Here is a 25,040-nt window from a genome sequence, read left to right as displayed (position 1 = left end):
GCAGCAGATTGCTCTGTGCTTCTGTTGGTCAAAGTGACTGCTGTGACTGGGGCAGTCGTGAACGACAAACAGAAAATCAAACATGCTTGACTTTCTGTTGGAACGTCGTGAGGCGTACCAGACGTGGCGTCGGGTGGCGTCTACAATGACACACTACACGAGATGAAATGATGGATTATGTATGACACTCACTGTCATCCATGGTCCGAGCCGACACCATACGACACTGTGTCAGGCTAGAATTGGGCTGATATCATGTAGTGTGTACCTGGGATAACGTTACAGTGGGTAAGTTAATGTTAAAGTGTGTGGTGTGTGGTTAGTATAACTGCAATAACTCGGTGGTTAACACTTTAGGTGTCATGGTGTGCCAATGGCTTAAGAGGCAGCAGATGAAACTTAGCTTATTGAACTCGGTCAACAGTACAACACAAAAACAGTTGTTGATTAATGTGTAGTATTCTCCCAGCTAAACATAGCAAGTTCAGCTCTGTTGTAATTTTAACCTTTTGTGAGTGTTTGTTAATTTTAACGTTCTTTGATTAAGGTCAGTGTTTGTAGGCTATTTTTTGCCTGCAGGTCCTGTTCATTTCACTGTTGATGACAGTTGTCAAAAACATCTGTTGGAATGATTCATTCTTTCACTTCAGAAAAGGTTACAATACTGAGTGCTGCATCACTTCATGTCCACCCACAAAGCCACAGAAGTGAGTAATAGTTAGTTAGTTAGTTAATTTCACTCCAGCTCCATGTAAATACACCCCTATTTGGCACAACCCTGACTTCAAACTTCTCAGCACCCCTTTTCAAAATCACGCATGGGAACAAAAAGGTATCACACATTTTAACAGTCTTTTCCAAAACAATCACTTAATAGACTTTAAAGATCTTATCCAGAGGCACAGACTTACAGAACATCAGAGTGAATACCTACAACTTAAATCCATAATCAAAATAAAAATCAACATAACTCAGCCACTTGAGCCAATCAAAGTAATCACTGATATAATCCAATTTACAAATCTAAATAAACTAACTTCAAAACTCTACAGACTCTCTAATTGAATAACAGTCCCAACAGCTAGCTGGAACACAGATCTAACCATCATTACCTCAACCGACTTCTGGATATAAATAAATACATATATTTTTTCAGTGACTCCAAATACAAACCTTACAGCACAAAATCATCCACAGAATACATATTACTCAATATAAAATATATAGAATAGTATTGTCAAACACAGACATTGCTCACAATGGGCACAACAGATAATTATTTCCATGCACTCTTGGCCTGCCAACCAGTTCACTCTTACTGGAATATTGTGACACAAAAACTCCCTCCATCCCCACAGCTCTGTCTGCTAAAAGACACTTCACAAATCAATATATCAAACAAATACAAGAAGAGCTTTCTTATTTTTCTAACTGTCACCAAGAAAACAATCCTTTTAAACTGGAAATCCAAAAATTCAATACTTCTAAACCACTGGATCAACCTTCTCTCAGAATACATCTCTATGTAAAAAGCACTGCTCACAGTAACAACATATCAGTTTTTAAGGAAAGATGGTCCCCATTCGTGTTATGTTTACCGAGAATTCTCTGACACTCACATCTGTACACACCTACACAAACACACATACATACACCCACGCCCACACCATATGCCTCATCATAACTGCTTAATGTTATTGTCTATCTGTATGTCAGTTGTGTTTGCCCCATTCCCCTTCTATGTATCCACCTTATTTTTCACGGAAACACGGAGGCAAAACAGAACGCAGCCAGCTTCCGTTTTTTTGTGCGACACTTCCGGTCCAGCACTCTTACCACTGTGTAAATGGGAATCGCCTTGTTGTTTACCTTGCTGAGTTTAGCTATATATATGTATATATCACATTTTTCACGTCACTATATCACCGTTTAGACTAATCTGATGTTTGTAAAGTCTATAAACACAATGACTGAACAAACATTAGTATTTTCTCTGTGTGTAATTAATAACATGGTTATCGTAGATTAGCTGGGCTAACCGTTAGCTGTTAGCCGTTAGCCGTGTCTGTAATAACTCACTAAACTCACGAAGTGGCCCGTGAAAAAAATATTTTCTCCAGCGGATGTCTTAGTTACAACATGATTGAGCTAACTGGAGTAGTTTCATGTCGTATCGGACAACGGGAGGCTTTTAACGGATGACGATCCTGATGTTAGCTTTGCTGCTAGTGTTAACGTTAGCTGTCCCTGTCAGCTGCAGCCACTGATGCTTTCTAGACATCGTGATTTCCCAAAACTGAATAAATACCACACATAGCAACATAAGACTGCTTTGCTAGCTCAATCATGTTGTAACAGCTGGATGGTTGATGCGTACATGCTGATTCAGGTGCTATCAGAGCCGATCCGCGCATCACTATGGCTTAATGATCAACTCAGTCCATTAAAACAACCCGTCCTGTGTTAGGAGTGTATGACGCTGACAGAAAGAAAGAAAGAAAAGGAAAAAAAAGATAGAAAAGCAGCGTACACCTCACATATTTATTTCTCACAGTTGAGCACACGTGTGGCTGGCATGCAGAAGCACTGTCTGTGTGTCTGTGTGTCGAGGGTGCGAGCCGCAGCTTCAGCTGCTCAGGTAGAGAGGCTGTGTAGCCCGGTGTGTTTTTTCGCTGATTCGGTTCTGCAGGTTCTCTGCTGGTACACTGGAGACGGGGATCAAGCAGTTTGTCTCACTCGGGATAGATTGTGCTTTTTTGGTTCATAGTTTATGATTGACGTGCGATTTATTCGCGTTTAGAGGGAATAAATTTCCGTTATAACGGAAACGTGGACACAGTTATCTAACGTTATACAAAATACACAGACTAACTAACTAATTAACTGATTGACTAACATAAACAACTGAAAATTGAAAAAAAAATTAGCTTGCACCGTTAGCTCCGGTAAGGGAAAGCATGAGGGAAAGCGGCTGACCGGAAGTCACGCACAAAGAAAAAACGGAAGTTGATCACTATTTACTTCCGTGTTTGAAAATAAGGTGGATACGTGCCACCTTTTTTTTTGTTGTGTCATAACATTTCACCAGTAAAATGTGAAAAACAACCTCTGTTGAGTTTACTTGAATTTATGGCTTTATTCAGTTTTCTGTTAATAGAATGCTTTGACAACAGAGAGCATGCATAGTCACAGTCTGGGGCAAAAGTTTAAAGACCTCTTGTTCCCCCAGCATGTAGCTTGTCTCAAAGTGTCAGGAAAAACAAGGTCATAAAGAGATGCATTTATGAAGCTTCTTATCTATATCGTCTACAATACCAGCTAACCCTAACCCCTGTATATCACAAGAAATGTAGGCATATCAAGGTCTAATTAATCTTTATGACTAGACAGCCTGAGCGTCCTTCCACGTAAAAGAGGGTATGAAGGTTGCTGTTGCCCCTTTCCGGTTATGCAAGGATGACTTAACCATGTATTTTTATATCTCCTGACTTCTTGCAGTCTGCATCACTGCTAAATAAAATTAATTCATTGATTTTACAGATAAAATGACAATGGTGTGTTGGGAGAATAAACAAATGATCAATAAAAACAGATATAACAATGGAATGTAAAATTAACAGATCAAATGAATATATTAATAGAGTTGAAATGACTGCATTCTGTAACAATGTAATAACAGTAAAAGTCTTAAGGCAGAATTATTCTTATAAAATCACAATAAACAAAGTTTCAAAGATTAGAACAGTCATAATATACAGTCTTGATTTTGAGGTACAAATCATCTATGTAAATGTTCCAATTGTTGAAAGAAGGAAGAAATTCTCAGGTAGTGTGATATTTTGGTATTAGTAGTTCCTGTGTTACCAATAACAGTTATGATGACTGGCATTAAGAACCTTTAAAAAAGAAAACATAGAATTAAATATGTATTTGTGCTTCTTGAGGTTCACAGTGTTAAATCATCAGAATCATGTGCTCTGCCACACAGGTATAGAGGTCTGTCTGGGGGCTACACCACTGGAGTAAGGTCCGTAATATGACTTTGGTTTTAGCTTCTGGCACTCTTTGGTGAGCTTCAGACACACAAAACAGATCTTCACCTTACACCGGGGACAGACAACGTTTTTACATGTTTTTTGTTATGCTCCACCAGAACACCACAGGTGGGACAGGCACAGATGGAGGGACAGCCAGTGACCCCCTTCACATCCTTGAAGGTGATAACTGGGCAGTTTCTCAGTATTTCTAATGGCTGATTGATGCAGCCATCAATTCCACAGCGGTCTGAACGTGGAGCTGGTTCTTTCCATCCCCTCAAACACTGCCAGCAGAATTTATAAGTCCTTCCTTTATCAGCTTTGCACACTGGGCACTGAGATCATGGAGATCAGTTCTCACCACACCAGACTGACAACCAGGACACTGAGGAGTGACGTTATATGAAAAACCAAATGAGATGTTTTAAAATACATCCTAGTATTTGCATGCACAACCTTTTTTCTATGAACAGTTCGTAAATAGTGCACTTAAGATACTTATTACTTTGACATTTAAGTAATTCTTGACAGCATTATTAAATACATACTTTTATTTTTCTACATTTTAGAGGGAAATATTGTACTTGTTACCCAACTGTATTTATCTGACAGCTGTACTGCCCCTTTTGAGATTTTACATAGAAAAACATCTACTAGGCAACTTATTGCTACTTTCACATAGCTACTGACTGAATAATGTGAGTTGTTTAGTGATGTGTCAATACATACTGAAGTTAGACAAAGTTACTTACAGCACCTTTTCTAAGCAGATTCATGGTTCTCATTTGACTTCTACAGTCAGTCTATGTTTTGATGGATGAAGAAAAGAAATGTTGATCAACCTCTGTTGAGTTTACTTGAATGTATGGCTTTATTCACAGTTTTCTGTTAATAGAATGCTTTGACAACAGAGAGCATGCATAGTCACAGTCTGGGACAAAAGTTTAAAGACCTCTTGTTCCCCCAGCATGTAGCTTGTCTCAAAGTGTCAGGAAAAACAAGGTCATAAAGAGATGCATTTATGAAGCTTCTTATCTATATTGTCTACAATACCAGCTAGAACTACTTTTGCCCCTGTATATCACAAGAAATGTAGGCATATCAAGGTCTAATTAATCTTTATGACTAGACAGCCTGAGCGTCCTTCCACGTCAAAGAGGGTATGAAGGTTGCTGTTGCCCCTTTCCGGTTATGCAAGGATGACTTAACCATGTATTTTTATATCTCCTGACTTCTTGCAGTCTGCATCACTGCTAAATAAAATTATTCCCTCAAACACTGCCAGCAGAACATGAAGGTATTTTTTTTTTATCAGCTGTGCACCGTGTGCATTTGACACTGAGATTACAGAGATTGGGTCTCATCACAGAAGACTTGCAGCCAGGACACTGTTAAATATGTGAAAAACAGAATTAGATGTCTCTAAATTCACCTTTGTAGCCTTTAGCACACACGTCTTTTTTTCTAAGAACAGTTGTAAACTGTGTAACTGAAATATCCTACTTACTAATTTGGCATTCAAGTGATCCTTATAATTGTTGAACCCTCACAACCCCATTAACCAGAGCATTTGATTTATATCTTCTCTTTTGGAAATATTTAGAAATAGAGGGTATTTCGCACTCAGTTCAGTCAAAGTGAAAGCTAAAGTCACAGAAGAAGTCATCCTCAATTCTTTTACACTTTGATCATTTTACTTTATAACCTGTAGGCTTAATCATTTTACATTTTAAGGCTTTTTAAAAACTTAACACAGAGCAACACAATTTCAAATCAGCACTGACTCCATACTCCCAAAACTGAAACACATTTGTAATTTACATGGGTTACTTTCCATGTTTCATAAATAAACAACTCTCATAAATTGTAATTCCCTTCTCTTAATTTAAAAAATACAGACAGGAAGGGTTTTGTTGACAGCTCCAATGTATTTCCAATGTTTTTGCATTCACAATATCTGCAAATTTTAAGGTGTAGGACGCTATAAACAGCTGATTAGTACAGATAAGCTGTAGTTGTTACTTTTCACATTCAGCTTATACGTAAATCAGTTCATAAAATATGATGTATTGTCACAGATTAAACTACCCCAAAGTCCATAAAGCAGTCAGAATCCCCTCCACCCTACAACATGTAGCTACTATTTACATTTTAATATATCAATAATTTAACATAATATGACAATGTGATCATATTGAATGAAGGGGCCATTCTGCATGATGACTAGCCTGCTTTACTTTTGATACTCGATGTACATTTCGCTTATGATCCTTGTGTGAAATGTTGAATGCAGGACTTTTACTTGTAACCAAATAAATGATCTGAATACGTCTTCCACTATTGTACTCAGTATACATTTACTTAACCACTATATTCCAATTAATGTGATAATGATATACTGAAGTTGCACAAAGGAACTTACAGCAGCTTTTATAGGCAGATTCATGGTTGATATTTATTCATATTATGTTTTTATGATACTTCCCAATATCTTTTTTGCCACAGAACAGGACAGGGCTCAGTGTAGCTGTAGAGATCTGCATTACTTCTAAATTAGAAATCATTTATTTGAACCAATAGTATATATTTTTATTAATTTTTATTTTACAGGAAAATTGACGTTATTTTGGGGGAATAAACACACAAATCGTAAAACAATGATAAAACAAAAGAAGTTCATTTTAAAATATTACAGAGATCAAAATAAGTGCAGACTGTAACTATGAGTGACTGAAGATGATTCTTACAAAAACAACATGGACATAGTTTCAAATATTACCATAAATATTAAATACAATTTTGAGTTCAGAGTAGAAATGATCTGTGTGAATGTTTTTATTGTGGGAGGAGAAGGTAAATCTCATGTTATGTGATTGTTCCAAATTATAAGTACAAAAAAGATCTTTGGCCCTGGCCTGGTATAATGGGAGTTCCTGTTTCAACAACAGTTGTGATGATTATGAAGCAACTTTTAAAATGAAAATAAAGTAGAACAAAAAAGGTATATTTATATTCAAATCATCACAATCATGTGCTCTTCCACACAGGTATAGAGGTCTGTCTGGGGGCTACACCACTGGAGCAAGTTTCGTAATATGAGTATGGTTTTAGCTTCAGGCACTCTTTGGTGAGCTTCAGACACACAAAACAGAACTCCACTTTACACCGGGAACAGACAATGTTTTTACATTTCTTTTTACTATGCTCCACCAGGAAACCACAGGTGGGACAGGCACGGATGGAGGGACAGCCAGTGACCCCCCTCACAGACTCAAAGATGATATCCGGGCAGTTTCTCAGTGTCTCTAATGGCTGATTGATGCAGCCTTCATTTTCACAGCGGTCTGAACGTGGAGCTGGGCCTTTCCATTCCTTCAAACACTGCCAGCAGAACATGAAGGTCTTTTTCTTATCCGCTGTGCACAGTGTGCATTTGACACTTAGATTACAGAGATCGGTTCTCATCACACATGACTTGCAGCCAGGACACTGTTAAATTATGTGGAAAACAGAATAAGATGTTTCTAACTTCACCTTTGTAGCCTTTAGCACACACGTCTTTTTTCTAAGAACAGTTTTAAACTGTGTAACTGAAATATCCTACTTACTAATTTGGCATTCAAGTGATCCTTATAATTGCTGAACATTTTCTTTTCAAAGTAATCCATTTCTTCAGAGGTCAGAAGAGCCATTTTACGAACTTCTTCATACGTCCACTCAACATCACAGCGAGGCAGGCCACACACAAATCTGCACTCACCCTTAGATGGTAAAAAGAAAATTGGAGAAAATAATGAACAAATTCTTGGTTCACTGCCATCTACTATCAGTGTCAAGGTCAAACTTGCATCCTCAAATATAAAGTTTCTGATTTAACTAAACTCACCACTTATAAAAAGAAATGAAACTTGTTTCCTCTGTCAGCTGATAAGTCACATTCTGACTCCTCTTTTACTATCACAACTTTATTTTCACTATTGGAAATCACTACTTTATTACCTATGATGTTGCAGTGTTTTTCAGTCACTAACATGCCTATGAATTTCAGGATTAAAATGATGTAAACAGCAGTATACCTTATCCAACAACCTGCGACAATGGTTGGTGAGAGACATCGGAGTGACAGCATGACCACAGGACATCTTTGCTCTGAGAGACTTGAAGTCTTCGCACAAAACTATGAGACACACAAAGAGGAAAAGTTGTGATAAAGAATGACATGTTTGTAAAAATAAATGATATATAACAGAAGCTTATAGCCACTTGGTAATCATATTATTCAGAACTAACTCTTGGAAAACAACAACTAAAACTATCTGACTACTTACAGTCTAAACCATCATCTTCATTGACAAATGTAAGCGTTGTGTCCCCAGGGTCATAACACTTCTCCTGTCCAGCTGTCGGACTGCTGCTCTGTGTAGTTGTGAAAAAGTTGCCCATCTTGACTGGCTGTTAGACTACTCATGCAAATGAAATACCAGGGCTATGAGAGTTATGTGTGTGTGTGTGTGTGTGTGTGTGTGTGTCCCACCCCCCCTCCTCCTCTTTATTTCCTTGAAGTCACGTGATTTTCAGTAGCACTGTGCAAATCGTTAAAATGTCACAAAGTCCCTTGTAGATCTGTAATCTAAAATGTTAGTTCCTGTAGCAGAAGAAACGCATCAGAAGAGCACACTCCATTCTGTCCTTACAGTGCTCACACCACAGGCTCAGCTGCAAAATGCCGGTAATCCAGGTCAAACTAAATGGACCCAGAGGAGAGGAGAAGATCATCGATCTGTGTGAGACTGAAGAGCAGCTGGGGAAGATCACTGTGAAGCAATTTAAAGAGATTGTCACTAAAGAACTTCACATAGGTATGTGTCATGACCCTTTTTAAAACCTCCATAAAGATACTGTTTCTGTTCCAGTTTTCCCAAATTATTTTATAACATTCTGACACTGAAATGGCTTTATTTGAGACAGACAAATCAGGAGAAAATTAACTTTAGTCGAGACATGTTACCGTTTCAGCAACATACTCTTATCAGAACTGCTGTGAGCTTACACTTGATATCAGACATTAGGCTAGCAGATAAAACGAGGGGCTAAATAATGAACAATCATTAACTTTGTACTGTGTAGCCTATTTAGTGTTGTATTGTTCATCTATCCAAACACATTCACAACACTTCCAAACAAAGTGGGGAATGTGGAAGAGGGACGACCACGCCCACTTAGGAGACAGGAACTGTATATCATTTCTTATCATTGGCGCATCTTGTAATGGGTTATCATCTGTTACAGATTATCCTTGTCTCAGCAATTCATTCATTTCATTGAAGACAACTGCATTTAATTGTGTTTGTTTGAGTTGAGATTATTATACAAGATATAATTAAAAAAAATCGCATTAGGAAAGAATCAGTAGACACAGGATTTGTAAAAACAAAAACAAAAAAACAACACATTTTTGATTAAATATTCGATATTCATCGTCTCAATGTTTAATTAATTTCTTTAAATAAAACAATTTAGTTGTTATTTTATAAGTTTAGATTATTAAACAAGATACAAACTTGAGGGAAAATTTGCATAGAAAAGAATATTTTTAAAACAAACGATAATAGAACAACCAGAAACACTGAATGAATATATAAAAGGAATGCATTTAAAATTACTGATGCATTAATAAACAATTGCTTAATATCAGGGAGGGGAAAAAAAGCCCAAAGGCTATGCGTGATTGTTTAATAGGCAGGAAATCTTTCATAGCTAATGTTCCTAAAAATATCAGGAAACTTTCTCTGAAAATATTCACAATGAAATACTACGCCTACTCAACTCAAAATTCATCCAAATCGCTAGTTTTCCTGCAGTTCCTGCGACTTCCTGCAGTTATTGCGTTCACTATTTGGGTTAGTGTTATGCTTTTAAGATCATATAAAATATCCGTAAAATATGTCAGTCAGGGGTCGTCAGTTTACTCAATAATAGAAAAGGGGTCCCTTTAAGGAAAAAGGTTGGGAACCACAGGCCAAAGCGATTATTATTTTTATTTTTATTTATTTTTATTTTTTTTTTACCGTTGTCCAGCTCTGACACCTGTCAGACCGAAATGGAAGCAGACCCAGTGTGCACAAGCAAGTGCTCCTCGGTTTGGACCAGTTATAAGCTTTTAGCCTATATCAATATTATGAAAATAATAGGCTAGTATCAAATAATATAGTAGGCTACAGGCAAATTGTATTCATATGAAAGCTATAGGTCGGTTGATATCATGTAGGTAGGCCATAAATTAAATATTCCAGTCTCAGCTGGAGTTTGACTGTCCACTGCAACACTGTCGATCACAGCAGTGATTTCATACTGTGTTTTTTCCGACGTCCTTTGATGCCCCTGATCATTCCCTGCTGTGATCTGTGAGAATGTTTCATGAATCACACGCGAACCCTTTCGTTAGATTATTTCTGCGCTCCGATCTGCACTGACTGATAACTGAGGGCCAATGATCTGTCTTTTTAACGACTTTTCTACCTTAGGCCAGACATCTAAACATTTAGCTAAGACATCTTTTAAAACTAATTTACAGGATTAGCCTGCAGACTTCTCGGGCTAAATTAAGAACAGTTCAAATAAATAAATAAAAGATTGCTGGGTTGGATGACTGACAGCAGAGTGAAGACAGAAAGCGTTCTTAAACAGCTCCTAAAATTGTTCCCCACACCTCATTAGTTGTACAACAACAACATATCAGAGGTCAGTTCAGATTTTTGTTACTGGTCACTGTTAGAAATGAGAACATGTTTTAATTTACCCTGTGAAAAAAATGCAAGAATTTGACTCTATACACTGTAAATGTATTTTTAACTTTTAACTTAACTTCTGAACCTGACACATAAGGCGTTTCTCAATACTCAAGTTCAGCACTTCGGACTTGTGGACTTGGCAAGTCCGACTTCCCAAGAACGGGAGGACGGGAGTACAGTCATTTCTGCTTTTGGAACAGCAGCTAACTTGATGATGTCACCACCTCCACTCGCCTTGGCTTGTTGTACTGTGTTGTATACCTGCATTTAGAATAAAACAATGTAAACACAGCCCAGCCCTGCGTCTTTTCATAGACATTGTAAGAAATTAATATGTAGGCCTATATGTTTTAACGTTTCAACTGACATACAATAATATAAATAGCCAAAATATTTTCATAAAATGTCTTATAAAACCTTTTCCTCGCCGCTGGCTTTTGATTATATTTAATCTATATCCAATTCCCGCACCTGGCTTCTGATTATGTGAAATCAAATCAAAAGCCAGGTGCAGGGGGAAAGTGGAGAGTTGGTGGTTATTGTGATCGTGAGCATTGGCGAGATGGAAATCAAAAATCAATAACGGATCGGAGAAGGCGTCTTGGCGCAGTTATTGCAGCAGGATTGCTGTAGCCTTACCTGCAGGCTGAGGAGGAGGCTGCCCAGCTGAGGAGGCAGATCCCAGAAAGACAGCGGGGGATGAGACGGAGGATGAGACGTGCGATGCTTGCATGTCTCTATTGTTTGATATGTTTGTCCAGTTGTGGACAAAGTACCCAGGAATATCACAACAAAGAACAAAAACTCAGTCACAAGTAAAAGTGCTGCAAATCTGACTTGAGTAAAAGTATCTGGGTATTGTCAACGAAATGTAGGCCTGCTTAAAATGAAAAGTTAAAAGTACTCACTATGCAGAGTGACCCAATTTCAAGTGTTACATGAATATGTATTGAGTATTAATTGATCATCGTAGGCTACATGTAAGCAGCATTTAAATGTTGTCATGGTAGAACTAATTTTAACACCTTTCACTGGTGTACTAGTCTAATCTATAACAACACACAGCAACTTGTAAATATGAAACAACAACATATAAAACAAACTATCTGAAAAGTAACTATAGCTATCAAATAAATGTAGCTTGAGTAGAATGTACAGTATTTCCCTCTAAGTATAAAGTAGCACAAAATGGAAATACCCAAAATACAAGTACATCAAATTGTACTTAAGTAGGCTACAGTAGCTACTTGAGTAAATAGTTACGGTCCATCACTGCATTTGTCTCATCATTATGCTTTCTGTCTACATTTTTATGGAGACTTGACAGTTTACTTGGTACACCTTGAAAAAACAACAGCAGTTTAATATTCAGTCTAACATTTTATTGAAGTGTTGAGTTGTAGATTGTGGTGCTGTTGAACTGTACTGGATTACACTGACAGCAGTTTCTCATTTAGTCTGTCCTCACCAATATAAATGGGATCAAACAGGTCAAATATGAAGAGGAGAATTTTATTCAGCCACACTTAAGACATGTAACTCTGAGAGACAGTTTTTACAGAGATTTCATTCAAATGTTTATTTTACATTTTTCCGTAATAATTTAATCAATGTTTGAATTCATACAGTCATTAAAATGTGTTAAAACGTAATAAATAAGTTGTCTAAAAGGGTAACTTTAATTAAAAACTGGACTAAAATGCACTACCTCAAAAATAACGTTTGGTTAAAGTCTGTGTAAAGCAAATTCTGCTATTTTCTTCTAAACACATTAAATAGGTCATAAAAGTACTCCTCAAAATGTGTAAAAAAGCCTTTCAACCATTTACAATGGAATTGTGGAGCTAGACTCCACAAACTGTGTTTCTAGGTTTCAATTTTCTGGATTTAATGGGCGGGCCTTAAATCATAGGTAACGGAGCTATCCCCGCTGCAAACACGCCCCCTGAGGCTGTAGCAGTATAAATACACACTCTTGTACAGTAGGTGGCGGTATGCACCTGGAAGTTGTTTGCGATCCGCCAATAAATTGAGAGAAGAAGAAGAAGAAGAAGCAGCAGCAGCAGCAGTATCCACCTTATTTTCAAACACGGAAGTAAATAGTGATCAACTTCTGTTTTTTGTTGTGCGTGACTTCCGGTCAGCTGCTTTCCCTCATGCTTTCCCTTACCGGAGCTAACGGTGCAAGCTAATTTTTTTTTCAATTTTCAGTTGTTTATGTTAGTCAATCAGTTAATTAGTTAGTTAGTCTGTGTATTTTGTATCTCTCTCTCTCTCTCTCTCTCTCTCTCTCTATATATATATATATATATATATATATATATATATATGGATTTAAGATGGTACATAAACACACATGAAGTCATAGGAATACCAGTGGTTATATTGCACACACAAAGAATAGCCTATAGCCTATATCTATAGATATCTATCTATCCATAGATATATATAGATATATATTCTTTGTGTGTGGAATATATGCTGACAATAACCGATAAATGATCACGCCCAGAGCCGCCAGTGTCAGCAACATTTTGTAGAGAGGGGGATAAGTGCTGTCCCATTCCTATTTGTAGCATCAGGAGCCCTTTCAGACTCTCACACTCAATCACTTACAGCTGACGTCAGTTAAAGGGCCAGTGTGTAAAATGGGTTGAAAACAGTGACATCAGTGGTCAAATTCTAGATTGCAGGGCTCACTCGCTCACCCCTCCCATCGGGTAAATGACAGTGGCCTCGTAGGGACAAAAAGCCTTGCGCACGAGTTTTTCAGGAGTAGGTCTATCTAGCGATGAGGTGAATGTTTATTTAGAAATCTAAACCATGTTACGATATTGTAATGAATCCCTCACGAGCAGGAGACCAGAGGAGGGTTCGGGAAAAGGCCTGTTTATTTGAGCACTCCAAAAACTCTGGTAACACTCCAGGGGGTAAAAGACTCCGTCCCAAACTCTGACTCTTCTAGCATAACACACACACTTAATACACACATACTCGATTACAGTACCAAGCGGGGACCCCCCTCCCCTCTCTGCTCCACCAATCTCCAGCCCGCACACTGACTGACAGCTAGGGATGGGTATTGTTAGGATTTTTATGAATCCGATTCCGATTCCGGTTCTGCTTATCAATTCCGGTTCCTAACGATTCCTTATTTCGATTCCAAAATAGTGAAAAATAAAAGGTCAAATGTTTATTTAACAAAAGTAACTTTATTCCTTTACCTTTTAAGAAAATGTTTAACAAAAATAAAAACCTGTCTGAGCAGCATTAATGCTAAAATAGTATACTGCATTGCAGTCACTGTAAAACAGCAAATAAACATCAAGAAATAAAGTAATTGTTTTGATGTTAGGAGATCAGTAATACAGTGTGGCAAAAATACACAATTGCAAGAGCTGAAAATATTTTAAATGAATAGAGAATGGCTATTTTGTGTTTATTCTATTTATAGATTCGTTTTGATTTAATTTAGAACAAGGTCATTCATTTTATAGTTGATATACAGTACAGTACAGGCCAAAAGTTTGGACACACCTTCTCATTCAATGTGTTTTCTTTATTTTCATGACTATTTACATTGTAGATTCTCACTGAAGGCATCAAAACTATGAATGAACACATGTGGAGTTATGTACTTAACAAAAAAAGGTGAAATAACTGAAAACATGTTTTATATTCTAGTTTCTTCAAAATAGCCACCCTTTGCTCTGATTACTGCTTTGCACACTCTTGGCATTCTCTCCATGAGCTTCAAGAGGTAGTCACCTGAAATGGTTTCCACTTCACAGGTGTGCCTTATCAGGGTTAATTAGTGGAATTTCTTGCTTTATCAATGGGGTTGGGACCATCAGTTGTGTTGTGCAGAAGTCAGGTTAATACACAGCCGACAGCCCTATTGGACAACTGTTAAAATTCATATTATGGCAAGAACCAATCAGCTAACTAAAGAAAAACGAGTGGCCATCATTACTTTAAGAAATGAAGGTCAGTCAGTCCGGAAAATTGCAAAAACTTTAAATGTGTCCCCAAGTGGAGTCGCAAAAACCATCAAGCGCTACAACGAAACCGGCACACATGAGGACCGACCCAGGAAAGGAAGACCAAGAGTCACCTCTGCTTCTGAGGATAAGTTCATCCGAGTCACCAGCCTCAGAAATCGCAAGTTAACAGCAGCTCAGATCAGAGACCAGATGAATGCCACACAGAGTTCTAGCAGCAGACCCATCTCTAGAACAACTGTTAAGAGGAGACTGCGCCAATCAGGCCTTCATGGTCAAATAGCTGCTAGGAAACCACTGCTAAGGAGAGGCAACAAGCAGAAGAGATTTGTTTGGGCCAAGAAACACAAGGAATGGACATTAGACCAGTGGAAATCTGTGCTTTGGTCTGATGAGTCCAAATTTGAGATCTTTGGTTCCAACCGCCGTGTCTTTGTGAGACGCAGAAAAGGTGAACGGATGGATTCCACATGCCTGGTTCCCACTGTGAAGCATGGAGGAGGAGGTGTGATGGTGTGGGGGTGTTTTGCTGGTGACACTGTTGGGGATTTATTCAAAATTGAAGGCACACTGAACCAGCATGGCTACCACAGCATCCTGCAGCGACATGCCATCCCATCCGGTTTGCGTTTAGTTGGACGATCATTTATTTTTCCACAGGACAATGACCCCAAACACACCTCCAGGCTGTGTAAGGGCTATTTGACCAAGAAGGAGAGTGATGGAGTGCTGCGGCAGATGACCTGGCCTCCACAGTCACCGGACCTGAACCCAATCCAGATGGTTTGGGGTGAGCTGGACCGCAGAGTGAAGGCAAAGGGGCCAACAAGTGCTAAACACCTCTGGGAACTCCTTCAAGACTGTTGGAAAACCATTTCAGGTGACTACCTCTTGAAGCTCATGGAGAGAATGCCAAGAGTGTGCAAAGCAGTAATCAGAGCAAAGGGTGGCTATTTTGAAGAAACTAGAATATAAAACATGTTTTCAGTTATTTCACCTTTTTTTGTTAAGTACATAACTCCACATGTGTTCATTCATAGTTTTGATGCCTTCAGTGAGAATCTACAATGTAAATAGTCATGAAAATAAAGAAAACGCATTGAATGAGAAGGTGTGTCCAAACTTTTGGCCTGTACTGTATATAAAAGCATAATTATAAGACTACGAAAACCAAACGAATTTTATTTTATAGCGATTATACACTTATATAAACATATTAATGGGTAGAATATTCAGATTCAGATTTGACAATAAACCATGCCAAATATTACGCACTGGCCCTTTAAGTCTGTGAGGGTTCAGGACTTGAGTCTTTAGGGGTCGGATTGGAATTAGGCCAACATGCCTGCAGAGAAAAGAGCCAAATGTGGCTGCAGAGGAATAGAGTACTATGGCCTAAATTAACAATATTCTGCATGGTTCAAGAGGCGTGCACAGTAATATACCTTTGATTGTGTCATATTTGTGCATAATATTGTTGAAATGCCTTTTGTATATACTTTTGATATTTTCTGTTGCTGTGTTAACGGACTGGGATCTGTCTATTAACAGATGTTAGCACGCTAGTTGTTTGGGCCTGTCTAATTGTAGACACTTGCTAAAGAGACTTTACAAAATGAGTGACAGATGTATATTTTGACTCTGGTTTTATATGTTTTATTTTTTGTAGTTTTCACAGTGTCTGATGAAAGAAAGGCGACAATAAAAAAACAAGACATCAGGGGTCCGTTTCACAAAGCACGTTTAGTGAAAACTCAGAGTCTGTTAATCCTGAAATGAGGGAAACTCTGAGTTTTCCGTTTCAAAAAGGGAGGTAACTCAAACCAGAGAAAGAGGGGTAACTCTAGCCTGTTTCAGAGAGAGAGGTAACTTAAGCTCTCGGTCAGTTACCGTAGTAACAGACTCTATGAACCTAACCTGGTCGGGACCAGGTTTTTCTCAATGAACCTCGAGTTTCTCTCTGTCTCCGCCCTCTTTCAGAGCCACACACTCCGTTTGATTTCCTCATTCATTCAGTCAGCAGGCGAGTTTTGGAGTAGCCTAGTTCTGCCGTCTGTCATTTTAAAAAAAATCAGAGTCAGCATATTAGAAGTCCATTAGGCACAGTTGGTGGCGACTTTTTTCACTAACATGGCATGTCCTTTTGATAACGATCCCGTGGATGAAGACTGCGCAGAGAATTAAATATTCGTCGGGAGATGGTTATCAGACCGCGCATAGATGTTCTAGCATTTCCAGACAATTATCTTTTTGAGCTGTACTGTTTCACGTCACAGTCCATCATCTAGGCCTACACACACAACCTAATCCGTGCTTACATTTGCACCAATCGTAGTCATGCTCTCACACCCCAGCAGATATTGTGTGTTGCGCTGCGTTTCTTTGCAAATGGAAGTTTTTTGTACAATGTCGGAGACGCTGAGCACTTGAATAAGGCAGCTGTATGCAGGGCGGTCAGAAAAGTGTGCTCGTTTTACAGGCATCTGCCTTCTTTCTGTTGGCTGAGTAAAAGTCTGTGTTAGTTTAAATAGGCTTAATTATGATATAGATGAGAAGATATTTATGTGTGTGAAAACAGCATTATGTTGGGGATAAAACAACTGCAGTCAAACAGCCACTTAATATTTATTTTACAATGTAAAACGTGATCAAATGAGGTACCCCCATGAGATTACGCCGAGGTCTTACCTGTTTGAATAATGTTTTTATATTTCATCCTAAACTGCTGCCAAATACGCTTCTCCCCCGCAGGATTGCACCTAAATGAAATAAATTAATAGGCTACCATTCAAGCAGTTTTCCCCTGTAATATTATTGTGATTGCAAAGGACTACATTTAAACTTATGCACTTCTTTTTGAAAACATGCGGGTGAAAAACGCAGCCCTCCTCTTCCCTGTTGCCATGGTGACTCGTCGAGTCGGGGCTCCACTGATGCTGGCCTTTTATAGTTGTGGTGCACGTGCTTAACTGAGAGGGTAACGGCTGTGGCCTGTGGGAAGGCAGTGCTGGATGTCTAGCCCTCCCTCAAAGGTCCAGCCCCGGACAACAATCCCAAATATAGAAATCCTCCCCAAGTTACTCCACCTCTTCCCATCTTCCCTCTCGGCAAAAAGATTGGAAAAACCAAGCGGGAAAGTCATGTCAGTAAGTGAAATTACGTTGCTACAATAAATGCAATAAATGAAAAACTTTATTCACATCTCATGGTGCTTTTGTTGCTGTATAAATTTAGGGTATCTTGGTAGGTTAATGGTCAACATTTAGCTTGTATGGTAACATTATCCTACGCGACGTTAGCGTCAGCGTTGTTAGCGTTAGCGTTAGCATTGTTGTAACTCAAATTTAGCTGTGTGTGTGTGTGTGTGTGTGTGTGTGTGGCATTTTCATTACGTATGTATATATCGAAAGTGACGCTAAGTTATGTAACGTAACAAAAAAAGTTATCTAACGTGGAAATTAATTAATTAAGAAGCTTTATTGTCATTGCAAGTCAGTGCAATGAAATTTTGTTTGGTATTCATTTCTTGTAGCAGCTACAATGTTGTATTTAAATGTTGTATTTAAAGCTTATTTGAATAAATTAATTAACCTGAATGTAAAAGAACACTAATGCTAATAGGCCTTGTGTATCTTGAATCTAATGGTCAGTTGTTCTTTTTTTGTGGGTATGTCCACAGCATCCCACCCATTTCCTGGCCACTGAAGAGCCTGTTTTTCCGGCAGCAGAAGCATACGATTGTCCCTGTTGTCCTTTCCGGATGCCACTAAATCATAAAATTCTTTGCCATCTGAGAAATCACTTAGATGGAGCAGTCCACCATGGAGGTATGGTCTGAATTTACTGTAACATATTATATTATACATATTATATTACTAGTCTCTGCACAGAAGTAGGCAAAACTTCCTTCAGCTGCCGCTGTGCAGTGTTGTGATAAGAGTTGATGTCGAATAGGAGGCGTAGCTGTGTTGATTTTAATTCAGTTTTCTTAGATATGTGATTACCATCAAATTCATTCATTTTAGTTACTTTGAAGACAGAATGACTACAAGCTATCAGTTATATTCTCAACAAATACTTATCCTTCCTCTGTTTCTTCCAGATTGAGTAAATGTGTTCATGACTAAATTAATAACTTTAGTTATCATTGACAAACATTCTACTTCTGTATCCAAATTGAGTGACATGTTCTGCTTTCCTTTTAGGAGTGACAGAGAAGTTCAAGAAGTTCAGTCAGATGGTCATGTTTTGTTTTGTTTTGCCTGAATAAACTGTTGAAATAAAAAAAATGTTCTTGAGTCATTTATCTCTAGACATCTGTAGTAAGATGCTGCAAATGATTTATCAGTCTGTGGTGGCAAGTGTGTTTTATGCTGCAGTCTGGGGAGGCAGCATCAGACACAAGGATGCAAGGCAGCTGGGTAAACTACTTGGTGGTAGAGAGATGTACACTGAAAATGTGAGAGGCCATTCAGAACAACCACCAGAATCATCCACTTGATAACATCTTGATGGATAAAAAAAAAAAAAACGGCAGTGGTGGACGTCTCCCCTTTCTTCACTGCAGGATGAAAAGATAATTGTACATTTTTTTTCAGGGAAATGGCTTGGTCTGCATGGAGGCTGAGCCCATATTATAATTTTTTGCCCGACCTACTGCTAACTATTGCTTCCATAATTTGATCAGAAGAGTCTGTTCATTGCTGCTAAATATTAGAACAACTTTTCCTTTGGTAATGATTTGCATTATTTGCTATCACTGACACTTGTTCACTCATTATGATATTCCATTAAATGGGTTGCATTTTTTTTTATCATTTATTTCACCTTATTTAACCAGCCAAAGTCAACTGAGAACCACTGTCCTTGATTACCTGGACAAGTCCCAAAATACACTCCACACAAACACACACAGTACACATACAGTACTGAAGGCTAGTATGATACATCAAGACATAGGACATGACATAGCACAGTATAGGTGAGAAAATAGGTCAGATATAATAATAAAAATGAAATAGTACAAAAGATGGTGGTGTACTGGATGTCCTCTATAGAAATGTAATTGTAGAGAGAGGGCTGGTCAGGAGGTAGGCCTACAACAGGCTGGCAAGGGTAAGTTCTGTTAGTAACAATTTCAGCAAATAAAATAGTCAATATAAATACAACTAATATAAACAGAGAGGTTAATAGATTGAGGTTGGCTAAATAGTGGTAAAAAGTTTTCAAAGGTTTTTTCTTTCAGTCTGATATTATTAGACTGATGTAGGTCTCCATCATTGGAAGATAAGTAAATTATATAATTTAATCTTTTATTGATTGTTTTACAATCTGTTGATTGATGTAGCCTATATGATTGTGTTTAATTGATAAATAAAATTACAGTTAGTCACTCACTTCTCCACTCCTTAGCATTCTGCTAGACCATTCTTTTTACGGGTTTCCGTTACTAGTGTTATAAACGGTGACAAACATACTTTGCAATGTCTACTGAAAACAGTTTTCATGTTCATTGTGTTCATTGAATGTTTTTAAGTCAGCCTTCAGTCAAATAGTAGATTATACATTGTTGCCATGGTGGAATAATGGGTCCTCACATCAATAATCATTTCAAGTAATTCAACATTTCCATTTATCTTTAAACGTTCGTGTAGTAAATGTTTATGTAGTAGGGAAGAACATCATGAAATCTGATCTGATCAGTTTGCGCTGTTTCAACCGAGTTTCTGAAATCCCGACTTTCCCTGAACGAACCACAATGACGAATATAAAAGGACTACCCGAAAGAGGCTGCTCTCGGTGGGGCAGCCTGAGCGCTCATACACACGTTTATTATTTATGAGCGCTGACACCGCTGTCATCTAGTGGGACCTCACATTCAAGGGGGCTCTATATTAATACATCAACCACGGGTGTGAAGTTTAAACTATGCATGAAAACACTCCATTCCGTGACAGAACAACATATCGGTAATTACGACTTAGAATTGTGCGCCTTCCCCTCACTTGCCATTTCCGATGATTGTTGCGAAATGCATGCTGGGATACCTGGCTGTCTGATGCATCCCCGGTAAAAGGGGCGTGGTGAGAACACATCTGGGCATTTGGACTGAACTTGGCTAGATGTGAACTTTGAATTGGAACAGTACTTGGGCTGTGACTGATGATGTGTCACAAGTTCACAAGAACACAAGTCCGCACAAGAACGCATATTGAGAAACGGCTATAGACTATTTATCTTTCTGCTTTCAGGTTCTGACTTCCGGGTTGTCTTCAAAACCCAGACACTGGAGGAGGAGACCACTCTGGCATACCACGGTATCCGGCACATGTCCAACATTCATACGTTGCTGATGCTGCCCGGAGGCATCTGATGAAGATAAAGCATGCAGCCTCTGAACCAAAAGCACAAGATCTTAGTCTGCAACTGTTAAATAAAGCTTCATGGGGTTGAGTTCTTGTCTGATCAATAACAGTTTGTATGATTCTAAAAAAAAAACTTTGTGTACGTGCATATTTTTTAGATTGCAGTGTTACATCAACAGGATCATGTCCTCTGCCACACAGGTATAGAGGTCTGTCTTGGTGCTACACCACTGGGGCAAAGGTCATGAATTGAGGATATGTTTGCTTCATTCACACACTCTTCACTGAGATTCAGACACACAAAATTGAACACCACCCTACACCGCACCCAGTACACGGCCTAACAGTGAGTTCCTGTTATCATGCTCCAGCAGAACACCACAGGTGGGACAGGCACGGATGGAGGGTGTAGAAGCAAAAAAGTCAAGGTCGCGAGCCGTGCCAGAAAGCTCGCGACCTCGCTCTTTTCCTCTCAAACGGACTTTCTTTGTCTTCCATTAGATATCAAAAACTCAAATACTCAGAGGTCAAAAAAAATCACTGGAGACACGTAGAATCAGATGCAACTGAGTTTAATGTGCTCGCAGGCAACAAACACATCACAACTCAATGAGTCAAGCTCCGGAGCAGGACTGAAATTTCTTTGTTTGCGCTCGCTCTTTTATCGTAGAATTTCTGCTGAGTCATCTCTTTTCCTTAAACTTTTCCACTGGGCGCTGATCATAAAGGTGTCACATTTCTGCTGAGTTTGCACTTTTTTAGTCCTTCCCCCTCTAGGGTCATATCAGGACAAACTGCAATTCCCCTAACTTTCCACTAGTGTTTTCTGAACCCATCCTCATGCTATTTTTAGAAATGATTCACAGTGAGTCCTAGGTACTTCTCCACCACAATGCTTAAGTGCTCAATGAGTGTGTGTGTGTGTCATAAGAATACATGAAATATTAAACCAGTGTGTAATTTGTCAGTTGCACAGATTATATTGCTTCAACACGTATCTTTTAAAGGTCAGTTTAAAGGTACAGTACGAACACTATAGTAAATATTACACTACAAGGGACAGCCAGTGACCCCCTCCACATCCTTGAAGGTGATATCCGGGCAGTTTCTCAGTATTTCCAGTGGGTCTTGGCAGTCTGCATTCCCACAGCGGTCTGAACGTGGAGCTGGGCCTTTCCACTTCTTCAAACACTGCCAGCAGAACTGATAAGCCCTTCTTCTCCTCGCTGTGCACACTGGGCACTGGACACTGAGATCATGGAGGTCAGCTCTCATCAAACGAGACTGGCATCCAGGACACTGAGGAGTGATGTTAAAACACAATGAGATGTTTTTACATTCAAACGCTGTATTCACAACAAGCAAATAAGATTTCTATCAACAGTTTTGAATAATGTAACTGAGATACTGCTTTGACATCCAAGTAACTCTCGCCAGCGTTGCTGAAGATTTTCCTTTCAAAGTAATCCCTTTCTTCAGGGGTCAGAAGAGCCATTTTACAAACCTCCTCAAAGGGCCACTCAGCATCACAGTCAGTCTGGCCACACACAAATTTGCACTCACCCTTTAATATTATAAAGAAAACCAAAGAGAAAAGTTTCAGAGTGGGAAATGATCGTTTAATGTGTTTCTTCTATCAGCTAAGTCATATACTGTCTTTTTACTATTTAATCTATATTTTTAACCTACTATAAAGTTACTCTTTTATTACACATGCTGCCACTATGCACTTTGTCAGAGAAGTCACTAAAACATGTTTGAGTTTTATGATGAAGGGAATGTGATGATGTCATTAGTGTACCTCATCCAGCACACAGACACCAGATGGTGAGAGACATCGGAGTGACAGTGTGACCGCAGGACATCTTTGCTCTGAGAGACTTGAAGTCATCGCACAAAACTATGAGACACACACACAAGAAAAGATGTAATATGTACTGTACCATAACTGTACTGTAGAGTTTGGCAGTATTAGTACTCCTCATAGCATTGGATATTTTTTTTATTAGTGTTGTGTTAGTGAATTAAAAACAAGAGGCGAAAAAAGGCATACCAGTGTGCTTGAAACAAGACATCTGCTTCAAGTCCTGAAGGAGGTTCCTGTCCATCACAATTGCTTTGAGAGCCTGAAAAGGAGGTGAATCTGCTTTGATCCACTTCCTTCTTCTCTGCTGCACCTCTGTCAAAGGTGGGTGATGACATGTGTGCTCCACACCATTCTCCTCCCATCGATGCACACCGCAAATGTGATGGAGCAGAGACTTCCACCAATGCACACATTCCTGCAGGAATGAGAACATAAAAATATTTATAAGTCATACATTTATGCTTAAAAAACAAACTTTTTCAGAAAGACATCACAAACTTAGAGTATACATCTGGGACAGCTGAATAGAAATTTGGTTTAGCCTTTTAGATTATATCACAGTGACAAACCAGTAATTACCATCCTTATCATGTAACCTAAAAAATATTATTCCTTCAAAGATTGTGATATTGTCAAGTCAATATCGTGTGTTACAATTACAAAATAATCTCATTATTACCTCCTGATCACCTTTACATGACTCACAGGACCAGTACAGGTGGTTGATGATTGATTTTACCCAAGGTTGGAGATCTTTGTTGTCCTTCTTATTTGAGGCTGTGACAAGCTTTTTCTTCACACCTGAGAAAAACAAGTAACAAATCCAAATGATCAAAAAGAAAATATGATTATGTATCTACCCTTATAGATAAAACAAATAAACTAAACCCATTTTACTTACTCTTGTGCCAGGGGTCAAATTCATGGTGGATGTCAGTGCAGGTGTCCCTCATTATCTTTCGGATAGATGGTGACCTGTCTGTCGTCATGACACCTATATCCACGCCCATGTAGAGAAGGTGGTTCAGCCCCCTCTGAAACCCCATGGCCTCCATAGCAACAGAACTGGATGCTTCTGTAACCTACAGCAGAACAATGTCTTATCAAATACGGTACATTCACAGAATTTGACAAGTAAAATATTTTTTTTCCACACAGATGTGGCATTTCATTCAAACACAAGTCACGCTGAATTACCTCAACCAGTTCAAAATGAACAATCTCCTTTGTGGCATCATCCTGGAAGGAGTAAGTGGAGTATTTACTGCTGAATCCTGGGGAGAAACAAAATGTAAATTTTTACCGGTAAAATCACCATAAGTACTCACATTTGGAAGAACGAATAAAATGCTTACCAGGGCTGTCACATCTGGCATCACCACACAGTTCAATTTTCCTCCCAGATGCTCTTTCCTGAGTGAGGTGCTCTGTGAGTTTGTCATGTTGCTCCCTGTATGCATAAAGGATGACTGGTATGAGGTATATTGACTGAATGGCATAGAACTGTGTTTGCCTTGGGATGTGCAGATTGAGTAGTTGAGCCCTATCTGCCATATCTGAGTACGTTCCTCCTGTGAAAACTGTTGCTGAACTAATCAGCAGATTGTTTTCAGCCATCCCTCTTCTGTCAGGACATGATACCCACTTGTCAGAGTGTCCATTTATGCATGTTCAGTGTATTTTAATTTGGCTTGAGTTTGTTATTATTTTTTCATCTTCTACTCAACAGCCATATGTGCTGCACCTTTTAAAAAGTTCCATGACCTTAGACTCATTCACCAGCCACCTGTTTTCGGCCCATCCTCTTGGGGTATCCCCATGAGAGCTTCCTGAGGCAGAGCCAGAGTCTTGGGTGGAAGGCGAGGTTCGTGCTAGGTACCGCATAACTTGTGTCTAATGGATCCAGAGACATCTCCCCAAAGCTCATGCTGATATCACTCACTGCTGGTTCCTCTGGATTGTCAGGTTCAGTCTGAAGA

General features: G+C 38.8%; 2 protein-coding genes and 2 long non-coding RNA genes across 4 annotated transcripts; 2 read left to right on the top strand and 2 right to left on the bottom strand.

Annotated features, from left to right (window-relative positions):
• Positions 1-5,707: 5,707 nt before the first annotated feature.
• LOC117272878 (E3 ubiquitin-protein ligase RNF19A-like) lies at positions 5,708-8,559 on the bottom strand. The gene is made up of 4 exons (XM_033652004.2): positions 8,366-8,559; positions 8,114-8,214; positions 7,646-7,798; positions 5,708-7,526 (listed from the first exon to the last, which is right to left on the bottom strand). Exons 1-4 carry the CDS (start codon positions 8,478-8,480, stop codon positions 7,065-7,067), a joined length of 831 nt encoding a protein of 276 aa, XP_033507895.1. The 5' UTR covers positions 8,481-8,559; the 3' UTR covers positions 5,708-7,064.
• A 73-nt stretch (positions 8,560-8,632) lies between these two features.
• On the top strand, positions 8,633-21,282 carry LOC144459955 (uncharacterized). Its single transcript, XR_013488671.1, has 2 exons — positions 8,633-8,896; positions 21,081-21,282. It is a non-coding gene; the product is annotated as an uncharacterized LOC144459955 (long non-coding RNA).
• Positions 15,931-21,070, top strand: LOC144459956 (uncharacterized). The gene is made up of 3 exons (XR_013488672.1): positions 15,931-17,975; positions 18,509-18,656; positions 19,035-21,070. It is a non-coding gene; the product is annotated as an uncharacterized LOC144459956 (long non-coding RNA).
• A 1,381-nt stretch (positions 21,283-22,663) lies between the features above and the next one.
• LOC117272855 (uncharacterized) lies at positions 22,664-24,763 on the bottom strand. The gene is made up of 7 exons (XM_078164842.1): positions 24,417-24,763; positions 24,259-24,335; positions 23,963-24,143; positions 23,741-23,862; positions 23,248-23,476; positions 22,996-23,094; positions 22,664-22,758 (listed from the first exon to the last, which is right to left on the bottom strand). Exons 1-6 carry the CDS (start codon positions 24,676-24,678, stop codon positions 22,997-22,999), a joined length of 969 nt encoding a protein of 322 aa, XP_078020968.1. The 5' UTR covers positions 24,679-24,763; the 3' UTR covers positions 22,664-22,758; position 22,996.
• Positions 24,764-25,040: the final 277 nt, after the last annotated feature.

The sequence above is a fragment of the Epinephelus lanceolatus genome, chromosome 22 (genome assembly GCF_041903045.1).
Source record: "Epinephelus lanceolatus isolate andai-2023 chromosome 22, ASM4190304v1, whole genome shotgun sequence".
NCBI classification, from domain to species: Eukaryota; Metazoa; Chordata; class Actinopteri; order Perciformes; family Serranidae; genus Epinephelus; species Epinephelus lanceolatus.
The sequence above is the reverse complement of the archived record's forward strand: the minus strand, read 5'-3'. Positions and strand labels throughout refer to the sequence as shown.